Raw genomic sequence first — 17,331 nt, forward strand, 5'->3', positions numbered from 1 at the left:
GCAAGGAGAGTTTTTATCCCCTTTTTCCTTCTCCTTGAAACTGCAGGCAGCCAGAAGCCAATTCAGACCTGAGCAAAGCTGTGAGGTCTTGTGAGAGCTCCCCCGGGGGTGTGGTGCCAGTGAGCCTCACCCCAGGGTGTGCACCACCTCCAATTCTGCTACCCATGTCAGAGCAGAGGGTGGGGGATGGCAGCTTAACAGCTCTGCTGGCAGAGCTGTGGTGGCTCCCTCTTGCCAGTACCAGACCCAACCCACTGAGTGATACTGCGTTTAAATTTACCGATAATTAAACACACAAGATCCGTGGTGACTCCTCTGGCAACCAACATGTCAATTGTACAAGTATGAAATTGTTGAGACAGATAAATAAAAGAAATAAAGAAACCCAGAAAACAGTATCACCCACAAGCACACATTGCTTTGCAGTAGACCAGCAGATCTGTTTCTACCTTTACATTTATTTAAATGCCTGCCTTTGAGAAAAGCAACGTTTTCCCACTGAGCAGTGTACAGATCCTGATACAAAGGGATTGCAGATCTTAGGTAATACGGCAGCAGTAATAATAATGCTACTTTTCAAGGAAAAAGACAAGACACAAAGCACACTCACACATAATGGTAAACTGAATTTATTTCCTTTTGGAAAACAATTCCAGTAATCTCCAGGTTCAGACCGCAGAGTAAACATTAATAACAGTAACATACAGGTTAGTTCAACTGATTCAAGAATTTGGCTGTGTGAAATCATTAAGGAAAGTCTTGAACACTCAAAGCTTCAAATGGTATCCAGGAAAAAATTCTTTGACAAACTACATAACAACTATTGCATATATGGTAATGCTATCTGTCATATCGCAAGGCTTACAAATATATATACGGGCCTTATTCAACTGTGGGTTCCTGCTCTGTGAGAAAGAGTCTCTTCATATTTTTTGCAAGAATCTTCAGCAATAAAAAATAGTCTTAGATTCATCCGTTTGTATACCAAAAGAGAGATTTCTAGACTGAAGTTTAAACGAAAGGGAGGCCAAACAGAGCTGTAATGGAACATAGCTATTACCTTCTCCCTCCTCTTGAAAATGACATTTTTTCTTAAGCTATTTTTTTCCCCTCACACAGTATTATTATTATTTGTATCTTTCTTGAATAGGGCCCAAGTCCACTTGTCTTTATAAGACCATTTTAGTATCAGACAACATAATACATGTGCAACACTTTATATACAGGAAGTCTATCCGGTGCTCAAAAGTTCAAACACATGAACATCCAACAGTTTCGATAATACAAGTTTTATGGTACAATACAATGATTCTGAATAATATACATTAACAATGAAAGTTTCGTGCAAAGAGTAAAATGTGTTCCCTTTTTGTGCCACAAAGAATTCTCTGGAAGAGACGGGCCTTGCACTAACTGCTGTGCTGGGTCATCGTATGATTCTGTAACAAAAACAAAAGAAACAACTTAGTCACAGGACAGGCATTTCTGTGTGAAAGAAGGATGCAAAAACAATTCTCCCAACATATCTTGCAAAATGATGGGCTGGAAAAAGAGTACTCTCAACCCCTCCTTGTTTAAACTAGCCAGAAACAGCACCATTATGGAAAAGAGGATTTCTCCCCAGCTGTTTCACACCAGTATTCTTTACATGTGCGACAAGAAGGGCAGCACACTCTCTCCAGGTTGGGTGTGGGCTGACCTGCCCCAGTGAAACTGCAGACCAGGTCGGTGGTTCTGGTGTCTGCTTACACACAGCTCATGGTTTATACATTGCAAAAATGAGAAGTGCATTTGCCATAAAAGTCTTATGCTAACTGGCCTGTGCTTCCTAGACTGTGGCACCGCTTCAAATGCATTACTGCAGTAAAACCTATTTCCCCCTACATGGTATGGCACAGTATAGTCTGGTTAGAGTCACTCTCTACTACAGAGCTCAAAAACTGATGAGAAAACAGGAGGGGCTGGCACAGCCTGACCTTTGGTCACCAAAAACCATGCAGTGCCTTATGTGTGGTAACACAGCATAGACTTTGGAGTCTTAAATTCTTCTTTCCTGTGTAAGTAATCACCAAATCAAGCAGCAAAACCAAGTTTCACCCTTTTTCCTGCCACCCCTCAAACTAGGTTTACTGCTTTCAGTAAGATGCTATTGTGCTGCCTGTAGTGGCTCAGATCCTTCACAAGCATTGAGCTAAGAGCAAGGGACCAATTCAAGACATCTTAAGTTTTCTACAATGTACACTCGATCTGCAGATAACCAGAAAATGTCTGTGAATGCTCCTTCTCAGACAACAGGGCAGCCACTGATTAATGATGAATTTTCCCCTTAGTAATCAGGGCCAGATTTGGGCCAGTGACCCAGAGGGCAGGGGTGTCACATCCCATGATTTGCTCCCAGCACATCCAGACCCTTCACTCCACTTTATTAAGTTAATCTGTCTTTAAACCTCACTGGACTACCGCACTTTAGGATGAACCTGTTCCCAAAAGACAGTCATCATTTACAACAAAGTGAACATCTACTGAACCATACCCTCCAGAGCCACCCACGAAAGAGCACATGAAAACAGCCTTGGTGAAACGACTGTGAAATACAGCGTGACTGCAGACCAGCCTGAGAATCCTCTCTCCCGTCCTCCTTCACTCTCCCTAAACTGTGCACGCACACAAATAATAGTTCATGGGACATTTGGCAAGGAAAGGATCTTACAGTAAGACTGAGGAATTTTTAATGTAGTGCCATTCTCAAGATTAAAGGAAAATGACCCAGTGACACTCAAAGATGCAATTTCCAGATGTGAATACAAAATGATTTAATGCTGATGGCAAGAATTCCAGACTGTCCAAGGCCAAAGAGTGTTAAAAAAATATGCTCCACCACTTGATTTCATCTAGCTCCTCATCCTCCCCATAAAATCATTTCAAAATGCTGTAAAGCAGTAACAATAGCTGCAGCCAAAAATGCTGGCTGGTCACAGGTAATGGGCTCTGACTTTAAAGCACAAAAGCAAGGAAATTAAGAGTTAAGCCTGACAGTCAGTCCTTTTGTCATCCTGTTGTGTCCATTTATTGCAGCACTTTCAGCATAACACCACAGGCTTATTGGAGACCCTGCAGTACCCAGAAACAACAGGACACGTTAAATATGGGCTGGCAGCCTGAATTCTGATTTTTTTCTCTGCTTCTGAGCAGGTGAAGTAATATACCAATTGTTACATTGCAGACAGATATTTGGGGGGTCTTTTGTTTCTAGTCTACTGAGAGCAAGCATGTCAGTCGTGCCCATTTTTTATTTCTTTTCACTAAGTGAAAAATGCATAATCAGTATGAAGCTGGATGAACAGTTGCATATGAAACAGTCAAAAGGTGTTTTAGAATTGCAGTTGTAACTCTTGCTGCAATGACATTTTTGATTAAAAAATAAAAATGCTGAGATATGAAGGAGACAAAATAAAACACAGAATAAGGACTGACTTGCCCCAGCTCTCAGTGTCCCTGACTCCTGTGCCCTGGTGCAAAATGAGATTCTCTGGAGACAAGAAGAAATAATAGAAAAAAGCCAAACAAGCATTGCAGAGATGAAGTAGACGGGGCAGGATAGGAACATAAGGAAATGCTTTGAGCAGTTTAAGCCTTAAAAAGGCAACTCTACATGTTGTAAACAGTCAAAAAAATCCACGGTTTCCAAAGTAATTAAGGCCCCCCAAATGCGAGGAACTAGGGAGAAATACCTATTTGGCTAAGTAGCAAAAAAATATGAAGTGGAAGCACTTCAGGAACATAACATTGACAAGACAAGCAGGCGAAGGATGGGAGAAGAGAGATAAGAAAAGGAGGAAAATTCTGTAATCCCACAGAGAGCTATATTCCACTCCTACCAAAAGCCATCTATTGGAGACCCCATGTCTAAGTGACTGAAAATTGCAAACATTAATCCCAGTTATGAACTGTTGTTGTTTTTATGAGGGGTGTAGTGTTTAAAAATTTAGGGCAAAAATTCTCCTCTATTATCCACACAGCAGATCTCGACTCTGATGGTCTCTCTGCCTCGTGTGCAGCGAGCTCCCGCCTCCCCGGCAGTGGGAGATCAGGCAGGCAGGCAAAGCAGAATTTGGAGCTCCCGCTGGCAGGGACATGGCAGGGCCATGGGAGCATGGCACACCCAGGGAGAGCACAATATTACACTTGAGATTCCATGTGTGACTTGGAGAGTGCGCTGCCCTTCACTAAAGACACACTAGACAAGCTTGAAACATGCCTCCTCCAGAAACTTCAAATAGTTTGTCTGAGTTTGGAGCAATTAGCGCACTCACGTGCCAAAGAGAAGTCATTTAGTGAAGTATAGGAGGTATCATATGCTCCCCTTCTTCGCCTCCCCCAAATCTGATTGCGCATAAGCACATCTGTTTAATTATGTGGTAGTCTCCCTACAAAGCAAAAATGTCAATTTCCTGCTTAGCCATGGAAAGGGGAAAATATTTTTTCTCAATATAATCTTTCCTGGACTTCAGCAACAGCTGTGTTCCAATTTCCAAGAGCTGGGATCTCATGAGGAGACACTAGTTTGCAAATACAAATTCAAGCTTTGCATGCACAAAATGGAGGAACAGGGAAACAGGAGGGGTGTGTGTGTCACTGCATTTGTTATCGTGTGGGCACAAAACAGGAAAACTCTTACATCCCCAATTTCTCTGCCTCAGTGTTATCTGGAAAGCAGATATATTACCTGGGAAAACCTGAATTCAATATATTTCACAAGAAAAATAAACTCTATAAGTGCATTTGCTCTATTCCTAGAAATAATTATTTTTGATAGCTGAATCCAGAATCCCAACTGTTATGTGACCTACTATAAAATTACATGCCACCACTTTTCTGGATTAAAATGCTTTGAGATATCCCTATCGTTAGTGTTAAGGACTTGAAAACACGGAAAGAATTTCAGGATAATACTGTGTGGAAGAATCTCCTTGGCAAACAGATACAAAAAGATTTCTTCATAGAAAGGCTCGAGACAAAAGAGGTAATAATACTTCTTGTTGTTTGGTGCATGCCTTTATGTTTCAGAAGGAACATGTGAAGTAATAGCTAGCAAAAAGTTCCCACCCACAGCATCAAAATTAACAAAGAAAAAAATACCCTTGGATAGCCACAGACTCAGTAGTCCATTAGAATCCTTAATGTAAACTGTGGTTGCATTCAATTTAAATGGGACTTCTGTGTTTTATGACCAGATGAAACAAGACATGGCTGTACCTGACAAACAGTGCAAAGAGGATACACGTGAAGAGGTGTAAAGATGAAATGTAGGTGCATTATTTCAACAGATGGTAACAGTACCACGGCAGCATGTTATTTTTTTCCTTAGTTCAAGAACACAAACATGAGTAATCAATCATCACTGATTAAGTAATTATGGTACCCTACATGTTATCACTTATCTGGAATCCTTTATCTGTGTACATTACAGACCATCTTGTATTTTTTTGCATTCAAAAAAATAAAAATGCACCCCACCACACTGCAATTCAGTTCCAGGTTGTAAAACAGAACTCTACATTACTATCAACCTTTAAGCGCTACAATTTACTTTTTTTTTTAACAAAAGCAATTGGTTTCCAACAGGCTGGATAATAAGTCTTTTGACCTGCATTCTTCTTTGACCCATTAAGGTCACCCCTGTGCTCGGGCATATAGCTGACTTAGGAAATGCCTGCAAGTCCTGCATTTCATCTCCTGCCCACTCAAAATAAAGCTTTCTTTAAATGTGTCTGTACGGGTCCCTGAAGACCAGGGAGGCATCCCTGTAGTGGGCAATGGAGGGACAGAAGCTTCTGCCTTTATTAATGAATGCAGACCATTATGAGTCTGGCTGGCTCCTGCACTGTTCCCAGAAGCATATACTGTACGTGACTTAAAATGCTAGAATATTGACACAAAGCGAGCTGGGCACCCCTAAGGAAAATTACTCCTTGGATATAATGTAGGCTCGTAACAGCTATTAGAGTACAAAATAAAACCCTCCGGGATCAAACTGACATATACCGCATTCTACCTACTCCTCAAACATTAGAAGAATTTCTTTGTGAAGGCATTCTCAAGGACAGCATTAAACTGACTTTTGTAGCAATCTGCAACAGCTTTTTGGCTTACAGCTTTTAGTACTAAATCTCTAGTTTGAATCAATATAAGTACTATATCTACCACATTAATCAATACATTTGGTTCAATACACGTTCTATTAAATTATACTTTCTAATCAAGATTTTCTGCTTCTCTTCCCTTCTTTTTTATTCCAACTTCTTATCCTGTACTACACTTTTCAAACTGTCTGCAGCTAAAAAGAGGATGTTGGATTTTCCAGAACCAAAAGGGAAGAAAGAAATGTTTGTGGAAAGGCAAGCCTAGGAAAACCTAGCAGTTTCACAGGATCAACATGGTTTCCAGAATTTGGGTCCGATGCTTTACCACTTAACGGCTCTCCTGACCTCTCCCGCGGAAAGCTCTGCATTGGACACTCTTGGAATACTATACCATGTGGAAAGGTGAGGGAGGAGGGAAGAGGAGTATGAAGTGGTAACACCAAAAACAAATAAATGAAACTTATTCAGACTAAACTATAAAAAATGTATCACAAAAGGTTATTTTTACACTGTTTCTGCAGACTTGTGCTGCTTCAAATATTGCAGCACAGAGTTTCTTGTCAAGGCCCCATTATACTGCTGAAGGATTTTTTCCTGGTAAACTGTAATATGATTATACCCACAGATTGAATCGATGAGTTACTTAGATTTGTACAATACTAAGATTAAATACAAACTATAAATTAAGATGTAAAAATATATTATTTAGTCCAGGTCTTAGGGGATATGTGAAACACTGGGATAGAAGATGTCTCCAGCAATCTGAGCAATGTATGCAGTTACAGTAAATGACTTTTCCACACCTGTGTTAGATTTGGTGAAATGTGGCTGTTCTTCATAAGCACAGAATATGAAACACAATGTCAAAATGATAAACATGCATATTGCAGGCATACAATGCATTTGCCACTGTCTTACAGATCAAAACCACTGCAGTCATGTCCCTCGCTTACAGTCAGTTTCTCTTTTTCCTATCTCCATATAATCACTGCAAACCTGCAGAAAAACTGTTGCATTTTCTTTTGACATTTAACATCATCTTGCTCAGCTCACAAAAGTGCCTTATAATACTTTCTAGATGACACTATGTCACCATTAAACAAAAAGGTGAAATAGCATAATAAAAGAGAAGAACAAGAATTCATAGAATTTAAAGACAGAAAAGACCCATTAGGGCGTTTTCTCCACCCATCTTGCCAGTGTTGGATTATTGTCTATAGTGTAATTTCAAGTGTTTTGCCCAGTCCAATTTTAATTAGAGCTTCCAATGCTCCTCTTGGGAGACTATTTCACAGCTTCACAGACCTCAGGGTTAGTATTTTTTTCCCGATGTTCATCCCAGGAGAGGAAGAGGCTCAGCCAGCCCCAAATCAGACATGAAACCAAATCTGCATAGTCAGGAGCTGGTTTCAGTAGAATATCTGGGCCATTTCGAAGCATCTGAAAGCAGTAAACTTACTTTCAATGCCCCAACACATTACGGCCCTGGCTCCACTGCTGCTGCAAGCAATTAAGAATATTCAGTTACATGGGTTTCTAAGGCTTAGTTGCTATATAGGTAAAAATGTAGTGTAGGTGGGATTTGGATTCCCATACTAAGGGTAATGACTTCCATAGTGCACTCCACAAAATTAATTAATTGAAGGTTAAAGACATATCCAGGTCCATTCTATGATTCTATAATCCTTAATTGTACTGACAGAGCATCTACAAACACCCAGATTGTAAACATTTCTGTCTTCTTCACATAGGTAAAATACAAAAAAGCAACTTCAGTTGAAGCTGATTAACAAATGCGTGATTATTTCCCCTCTCAGGCCCCATCCTTCCTTTCATAAAACACCAACTACAAGAAATTATTGCTGTATCTGAAATGTCTGAAGTAACAAATGTTTCTGACGTGTTTCACCCCAGGAACTACAATGCTTCTGACACAAATGAATATATATTCATATTTCAATGGTCACAGTTATGCTGAGTGAATGAGGGACCTGGAAGAGAGATGATGTCTAATAGTTTTTCATAGGTGAAAAGTAGGAGGCTGCATGGAGACTTTGGAGTTCTGTAGACAACAGAAAAAATCCAGGCAAAGCATCCCTGCCACCAGCATTTCTAGTACTGTAGTGCAGTGGGCAGAGCAGGAGGAGTGACAGTGAATTTATAAATACACTGAAGTAGGCATGGAGTTTCATCCAGGCCAAGTTTGCTCACCAGCACAGACCTAACAAAATGCAGTCACTGAAACTTCAGATTCCCAAGAAAATTGATCTGAACTAAATCAGAGGTATTTCCACAACAAAAAGGGGACAAAATCCCAAGAGAATCGGTGTTCCCATAAATACCATTTATGTGTGGTGAGTTGATGTTTACCAGCCTTTGAGAATCAGGTCTGTTCTGAAATGATGGCCAATTAAGTGGTCATCTTAGGACATGACTGGCCACTGCTGACAATGATAATTTAGGAAAGTCTACACTGAATTGCAGTCATTCGTATAAATTAATTCACCTAAGTTATATGATTTTATATTAGGTTAATGTTTCTGAAATAGCATGACTGCCAATCAGATTTTACTCTTTATCATATTTATGTAAAACTCTCAGTGTTCTGGTTCTTCTACTCAGCATTTCCAGCTCGGCCAGAGAAAAACTACCTATAAAAAAATCTCAGATTGGAGAGCATGTTCTCAGGGATGCAAACTGAAAATTAAAACCAAACCCAAACCAAGCCAAAACCCCTGATACCTATTTTTCTTCAGAGACTTCCAGCAAGTCACTAGTAAAATGTCAATGATTCCTTTTGGATTCATTACTATATGCGAGTACATATATCACAGATTTGTTGTATGGAAAAGAATGACATATATTCCCGGGTACAGCAAATAAGACTTTCATCATTGTCACCAGAAGAGAACAGACACAAACACAGATGCCTGTTCACCATCCTTGCACCTTCCTCATTATGAGCATTGGCAGGGGGCTCCCAGCTAAGCCTCTGACATAAATCAGAGTAGGTCGAAGGCTGTTTTAACCTATGGTGCCAGGCAATCGCCTCCCATAAGCCTCCCTAACCCTGTCTGCTGTTTATTGAGATGCAGTGAAACTTGCAGCAATGTCTTCTATTGCAGGCAAGGTGTGCCTGGCTGCAGGAGCAAGGTGTGTGCATTACCCCCATAAATGAGGTGGTGATGGGCAGAGAAGGCAATGGTTAGGGCATGTTCACAGCAATTCTTCAAAACTGGGAAGCCTTTCTGTTCTTTTATGTGGCAAAGGGGCTCTACTGATAATAAGGATCCAAGTCTAAGTCTTGTCTGTAGAAAAACAAGGCTTTTGTGATACTGGAAATGTTTGAAATTAATACACAAGTGTTCTTCCCCAATAAGAAAATTGTTCATTAAGAGAGAATAAAAGCTTTAACAAAAAAGGCAGAAGGAGGCACTTCTGAGAAATATATCAAAAGTCTTATTACTTTAGAATATGGTTATGGTTACCCTGGTATAAATTAAGAAAAGCTCCTCTGAAATCAAGGGAGTTTCAAGATAGGAAAAAGAAAGAATAGAGCCAGGCCTTTAGGGTTTAAAACAAAGTGAATATTGCTCGTATACTGATCGATTCTTGCACACCCTCTGCAGAGGCCACAGCCAGAAGAACTCTTTTCACCCTGTCAGACACGGCAGGCAGAACCCAAAGTTGAACAAATACAGATTTGTCTGCAGCTATTGTACAACAGAGTAACAGGGGACAACAGCCTTGATAGGCAATACTGCCTAATAAGATATTTAGGGATTAAGTCAGTGTTTTACAAGACACGTGTGTTCATGGGCTAGTTGTTGCTCTGCTTTAATTTTTTTCTTTTTTATGTTTAATTTATCATGCTGGTGCTTTCTATCTACAACATCTGTAAACAAGTTTAAGTTTGACCGACCTCCCATTTTACATCCACAGGCAGCATTTTCACTTTGTGCTCTGCTTTCAGATACCTTAAAGACAAATCTGTGGGGGAGAGAGAGGTAACAAACCTAAACAAAAACAAAACCTTTTGTCTGACAATATATGTTCACCTTATGTGAATACAAATTTGCCTAGCTAGGAGTTAGGAACTGGCTCCTGGAAGTGGAGCTAAGCTATACACAGATTCCTTTATAGGTCAAACCCAATTAAACAAACTACTACTAAATATTTAACAGCTCAGTGCAGTAATTAGTGACAAATAATGGAAGCTTAAACTGATAATTGCACAGAAATGTCCTGTTGGAAACATCATACATTTCTTGCTCCTCCTCTTTCTCTCATACTCAGTGAATCATGATAGTTTTCAAGGATTAAACTGACAAATGAATCTGGATTTTATGCATATCTATTTGGTCTGCAATGAAGTTTTCTATGACTTGTGAAAAGGAACTTTCCGAGGGGAATTTTTCTTCTCAAATTTCCATTTGGGTTCTCTGCTTTGAAGCAGAGTAACTGCTAAAACATGAATTGATTTCAAATCTTCAACCAACATGCAGGTCCAGAATTTAAGCTCCTGTCCATAGGATTCAAAAGGTCACCCAATTAAAATGGGGAAGCACACAGAGCTGTGATTTATATGCAAAGGGCAACCTTTAAAACAATGATACTTTCCAGTTTTCCACAGGTGCATGTACTAGAATCCCTTTGAACAAAATTACAAGTGAAATTACAAGTTTCTTGATACAGCCTGAAAGAAAAGTGCTGTAACTTGTCTGCACTCCTATTATACAGACAGACACATCCCACACTTGTATTGATCGCTGAGTTCACCTCCCTACCTCCTGCCATAATGCTGGGTATTGTGCTTACCAGGTGACATGGGGACAGCTTGGAATCTGGATTCCCTGCACATTGCCAGCTGGTGCGTGGGGCCTTGTACAACAGCACTCAGCACACTGCAGGTTATGGATCAGCCCAAGATTAACTCACAGTGACTAACATTTTTGCTCAAGTGAAAGCAAACACTGGACAAGTCCAATTTTAAAATCGACAAACCTGCCTTTCACATGTGGAAATCATATCTGGAAGTAAACTAGCAAGCATACATACACCTAATTGAAAGAATGCAGAAGTGATGGGAGCGTATTTTGGATCCTGGAATCAGGAACGTAAATGAAAATTTATTCCCTTGTCCATGGTATGTCAATTTAGACTGTAGGTGAGAAAAGGAAAAACTATGGTGTTCTGCTAGCTCTTCTCCTCTTCTAAATGCTCCAAACTCTGCTGCTCATTGGTGCGTCTTTTTCCTTCAACACAGTTTGCAAGGAAAGCCAGACTGAGCAGATTTGATGGTAACTGCCAAGGATTTCTGAGCTGATAAGCAGAAGCCCCCATGGATTTTGCTCTCTGACTTCCTTCACAACTGGTTACTGTGCCAGCCCATCTTGGACATCTTACAATCCTTATTCCTACAGCTCTTCAAACAAGGAATAGCAGGAACTGGGACAGTGCTTATGTGGCAGGCTTGGTGTGTGTGTGATTTACAAATCAACTGGTTGGAAAAGAAACCAAGGACAATTTTTATCTCTTCATAGCTGGTGATTAGATAGACAGCTAAGAACCCTATGTTACGAAGTTTTGTTCTTAGAGCAACCTCATCTGAGTTCCTCCCTTTTTAGTCCAAGAAACTCCATGTTTTAAAGGTGACTTTTACAGAGACCAGAATGCTATTTTGCCCTTTGCAACAAAGTCATTATTTCTCTAAATTTTGTGAGGACACACACTGTAAATCAATAAATCTGGAGCATTTACTAACATGTGGTACCAGCACAATAAAGTCTCATGTTTGTCATTGTGGTTGTTGGTTGTAAAATGCAGAAATTTGGATTCTCTATTGTCTTCTGTTTTCTGGTTTGTTTTTTTTTCTTGTCATTTGTATTTGTGTAAAAGAAGTGTGAAATGTGACCACAGCTAAATGGGAGGAATTTTATTCTCACTTTCTCCTGCTCACAGACCCTGTAAAAAGGAGAAGGCAGTGAAGTCCAATTCCTACAGTTTAATACTCCTCCCCCAAATAAGAGTAGCACAAGAAGAAACATCCTTTTTCCTTCCTCCCTGTGAGAGATGAAGTATCCTCCTACCAAATGTCATTCTCTGAGGTTGGTCATTCTGTTTCCTGTCAGACAGCTGGCCAGTGACACGTTGCAAGTCAGACGTGTCATTCGATCCTTCCTTGACCCTGTACTGACAGTCGAAGAAATGCCCCCACCCCTCACCACTGGCTTTGGCTTGTGATGCCGTGGTATTCCTGTCTCCTTGGCTATCTCCTGCTAGGGGATCCAGCCTCCTGCAGCTGCTGCTTTCACCCCTCGTTGCCCATTAGGACTGTTTTTTAGTGTGGCAATCTTTGGATTGAGTGAGAAGAGCCACATTTATGAGGAAAATAACTGGAGACAACACACTCATTTGCTGTCTACATTTAGTGCCAAGGTACCTGAAACAGAGAAATTTAATTCCTTTACAAAAAGATGTGCTGTAGCTATGGTGAGGCTAATCTATAACTCTCACGATCTCTTATAATTTGCTACTCCAAGTTAATTTTAATTAATCAAAATAAAACCCACCTAATAAAAATAACCCTTTAAAGTAAAATATTAGCTTGAACCCAGAAAAAAACAAGCAGAATCTTCACAATTGGAGGGCAATTCATCATACCACAGTGCACACTTATATAAATTCAAAAGTTAGCTATAAACAAGTACCCACAGCAATAGTGCCATGCATAAAGGGGCAGGCAACAGGAGGCCTGATTTCTAATAAGCCCTCAAAGGAACCTGCCACATAGAAGTGGCACTTATTCTAATTTAAAGCTCTCACAGTTACTTTACCATGGCAAAATTTATAAACTAATAACTTTAGTAAACAGACTGGCACTCCAGACAAAAACCTACACAACAGTTCAGGCCCACAGAGAAAACAGCTTTCTCAGAAAGGTACTGTCTTCAACAGTGAGATATACCATTGGTTTGGGGGCTACTCTTTTGGTCCCTGATGTTCAGTAACAATTTTGCACCATTCCATCTGTACTGTCACTTCACTGTGGTCTGTAGTCTATTGTCCCCACAAATCTTTTCAGCATCCTAAGGCATATTACACACCTGTATATTTGTGTCCTGGTCAGCTCAAAGAAAGAAATACTTCTGGATTTGAAAGACTTTACTCTGGGTTTATGACCCCCCCCCCCCGCCTTAAAATGTGGTTAAATAGTCAGGGCAATCTGCTTTCAAATTGTCAGTTTAAAAACATATTTAATATTTGCAATTAAAGTTCACATTCTTTCTCATCTCTATTTGTTTTGATTCTCAGTAACTGCTAAAAATTAAAAAATTATACTGCTCTTCATTTACATATATGAAGAAAAAAAAGAAAATCAGAAAGCAGTAATAAGGGCTAAGCAGGAAATCCATGTAATACATGCAGCACAATATTGCATTTCTTTTTGTTATATCCTAAAACCACATCACTTTGTACATAGTTCCTTTTCAGATCAAAGTGATGCTGAAGTAAAACAACTGCAGGCAAAATTTCTAAGACACAATGCAGTTTGTGTCAGAACGCTCATCACTTCAGGTTGACCTGTCAAAGTATCTTGGGAAACATGGTAAAAAGACAAATCTGCAAGTTTGTAAGAAACTTTAAATGATAAGAACTATGTGTTGCTCACAAACCACAGAATGCTGTGCAGTGTTAGCTCAGCTGCACTGACACCTACAGCAGATGTCCATCCCTTCCTACTGCTTATAGGCACACCTGCTCAGGCTGTGCTCCTTAAGAGCATTGAGAAGGAGCCAGCATTAAGAAGCTCTTACAAAAGAAAGCAAAGAAACAAGAAGTTTGTGCTTTGATGAGTGATGTGGAATTGAAAGATCAGAATTTAGTACTATACCCAGACACCTGCAGTCAGCAATACAGCTATGTCATAAATTTTATATGGGTGAAGTTAGCGAGATGACATTTTTGGACCTTGATAGGCAATTTCTGTCACCTCCATTTTCCTGAAATTCTCAACACCTTGCAGAATCTGACCCCTGCACCCAAGGCACATCCTTGGAGTACCCAGTAGGGTCTCAAGAAGCCTCATTTTTGGCATTAGGAATTAAGATTTTGACCACAGGGCTTGCTTTTCCAAAAACAAATACATTGTCAAGACAATCTACAAATTCACCAGAGAATAATTTCTAAGGGTTTTTGAAATACCTCTTTTCACAGATATATTTCTCTATTAAGTTCTGCACAAGAGTCTGACATCTGTAGAGGCTTACAATTCTCTGCTAAATTGTGTGCATTTTCGATTAATTCCTACATGTTCACTGTATATTATTATAAATCCATGCAGCCTAAACATTCAGATTATGGGCTACCATAGTCCTCAGTGCATGTTAAAGCATTCCTAACACTGCCCGAACTTATGCCAGCTCATAATAGACCCATGGGATTGTTATACCAATTAAAAATCCCTGGAATTCATCAGAGTCTGAGACATGCCTGTGAGGACCAAAAGGGAGTGATACAGAACCGGCTTGCAAAATAAACAGGATTTGCTGCGTACTGAGGGAATCCTTGGCTGTCTGACTAAGGTACCTTTTATACTGGCAGGGGATGCAAATTGGAGCCTGAGGATCTGCACTTTCATTTTCAAAGCTCTTTGCAAACATCAACCACTTCACCTTCACACCATTGCTTCGAGGGAAGTAAATATGTACAGTTCCAGCATCTTCTGTTTTCTGGAGGTGCAAAGAAGCACAGGGTGTTTTTACAGTCTCTGCTCAGGCACAAAAGGGAGCTTTTGACAACCTCCTTCGTAGGCAAATGAGTTTCTCAAGGCCAAGGAGGGAATTGGTGGCAGAACAGGGTTTTCTGGAAAGACCTTGCTATCCAGCCTGGTACTATGCCCACCCTGTCTCCCCTGCAACACACCGAAGCAACTTGCAGAATTCCAGCCCTCTGCTCCTTTACTATAGAGGAGAGATTACTGCATGTCATCCTCCATAATCTCTCCTGTAAGAGGAATTCTACACGCTTCCTGGGGACCTCCCCCTTTGCTCTCCCCCCAAATGGTGGCAAGGTTAGGGACAAGTTGTTTTCTCAAGGCTGAGATTAAAAATGGCTCTGTGTTTTGCTAAACATTCCTCTGAAGCATGGGCAGCGCGTGTGTGTGTGTCTGAAAGGGACCCCAATGAAAGGAAGGAATGAGAGATGCTAAACAATGCTGTGCAAAGTTGCAGACTGTTCGGCTACAGGCCAGAAAATGAATCCAATTTTTCATTCTGTCATTATAAATATTTCAGTGCAAATGGTACTGATTTTCTGCAACTGTGGTTAAGCAAAAGGCCTCCGAGTGAATATTTAAGGGGGGAAAAAAAAGGAGAAGAAGAAAAAGAAGGAAGGGAAAAAAAAGAAAAATAAGAGGGAGGGAGAAAATTAAGGTTAGCAACCAATTAATTTCAAACTTTCATTGTAAAAGATTCTGGGAAAAATTCTATAGTGATGCAGCGTGTGACTCGAAGGAGGGAAAAAAACATTTACTCTGCTCTTCTTCTGACAGTTTCTCATAAAATATCTGCAGTCCATCTATCTTTTAGTACTCCAGGCTCCTCTGGAGAGCAGAAAATAGTAGTTTAAAGCTCACTTCAGTGCCAGTCTGCGGGAGATTGCTTTCCACAGGACCCCTGCTGATGGAGGCCTAGGGGAAGAGGCCCAGGAGTTATTCAATCAGTCCAAGGCTCTGGGGCGGCCAGGGCTCCTTTGAGGGCTGATTATAAAGCTGCCCTCCTGTTGCCTGCCTCTGAACAGAACGAAATGAGCAGCCTCTTGCTGAGCAGATTCTGCAAGAAGGAATTTCACCTGTCATGGAGTTTGTCAGAATTTCAAGATTTATCTTGGTGCAAAATTAATAAAATACCAACTAGGATTTCAGCCTGACTACTCAGCTGTGTCATCTCAAAGTGATCTTTCACCTAAGAAAACCTGGACACAGAGCTACTGAAGTCATTCTTGCCCTACTTTTGCTCAGGAGCTTTGGTGGATGCTACGACTGAATAATAAAATGATTAGAGGTGGATTTCCTGACAACTACACCCAACGTCAAGTGCTGGGTGGGTGCTACCGTCCTAATGCGTGACCTTCCACCTTACTTCTGTGGTTACTAAATCTCCCCGGAATAAGGTAGAAATCTGAAATAGAGAAAGATCATTTCTGCAGTTTATAACCTAGCAGGTCCCTTATGGCAGCACATCTGTTAAGTTCATATACTGGTATTCCAGGTCTGGATTTGATTTATAAGTTTTAAAGGAATACAAACAACAGACTACATGAGATTACATCCAGTGAAACACTGCAAATTAATATTGCTGTGACAGTCAAGTACATGGTCTTTTAACCATATTCTGAGTTTAATATTGTGGTAAAGTGCCAGGTTGATAAAGCATCATCTAAATCTCTGTGAGCTGAATGCAATTCTTTCGAAGCTAGACAGTCTCACCAGTCTTCTGACAGTGCCTTCCAGCAATAATAATAATAATAAAAAATCTTCATACACTACCTGTTTAGTTAAGGCTGTACTAGCTTATAGCACTTGGTCACGTGAATTTTAAGTCTCAGGTAGCAAAGAAGCAATTAACTTGCAGACTGCAAGAGAGCTTTTCAGCTAAAAGAGTAGATCAACTTGTAGAAAATAAAATTCAGCTGATGGGTAAATAAATATTATCCAATTTACAATGCCAGTGGTTCAGATATTGACATGGAGAAACAGAGATCCACGGTACCAAGAAACAGTAAAATATGTCTAGATTGGGAAGAAAGATGCATTTGCCATCAACAGCTCTTACCCTGAACTGTGGCAATTTCTCTGTACTGTTCAAAGCTGTTTGCTGTTTGAAACAACAAATTTACCTTTCTGTCTATTTGTTCCCCAGCATTTTCTAACAAGACCTTAAAACAAATGGTAACATATCCTTTACCTACCTCCTCACCCTTAAATGACAATTCAACATTAATACACATCATAAAACTACCTTTACCAGGCACTAGTAGTCTGACAGTTTTAACACCAAGAGATCTCACAGTAAAGGGGGAGAGAGAAAGCACGCAAGTGAATGCACAGATGGTGGGAGGGGACACAGGGTGCTCTCAGCAGGTTACAGTAGAGATGCATTAACTCCACAGAGGGATAAGGGCTTCC

At 40.3% G+C, this 17,331-nt stretch overlaps 1 protein-coding gene across 1 annotated transcript in view; it reads right to left on the reverse strand.

Annotated features, from left to right (window-relative positions):
* Window positions 1–613: 613 nt before the first annotated feature.
* The window catches only part of ZNF521 (zinc finger protein 521), a 229,360-nt gene continuing 212,642 nt past the window's right edge, over window positions 614–17,331 (reverse strand). The window contains exon 10 of the mRNA XM_085049847.1: window positions 614–1,439. Within this exon, the coding sequence (XP_084905973.1) occupies window positions 1,410–1,439 (30 nt within the window). The 3' untranslated portion in view covers window positions 614–1,409. The remainder of the gene's footprint in view (window positions 1,440–17,331) is intronic.

This window comes from Lichenostomus cassidix, chromosome 2 (genome assembly GCF_008360975.1).
Source record: "Lichenostomus cassidix isolate B80296 chromosome 2, HeHo_3.0, whole genome shotgun sequence".
Classification (NCBI taxonomy): domain Eukaryota; kingdom Metazoa; phylum Chordata; class Aves; order Passeriformes; family Meliphagidae; genus Lichenostomus; species Lichenostomus cassidix.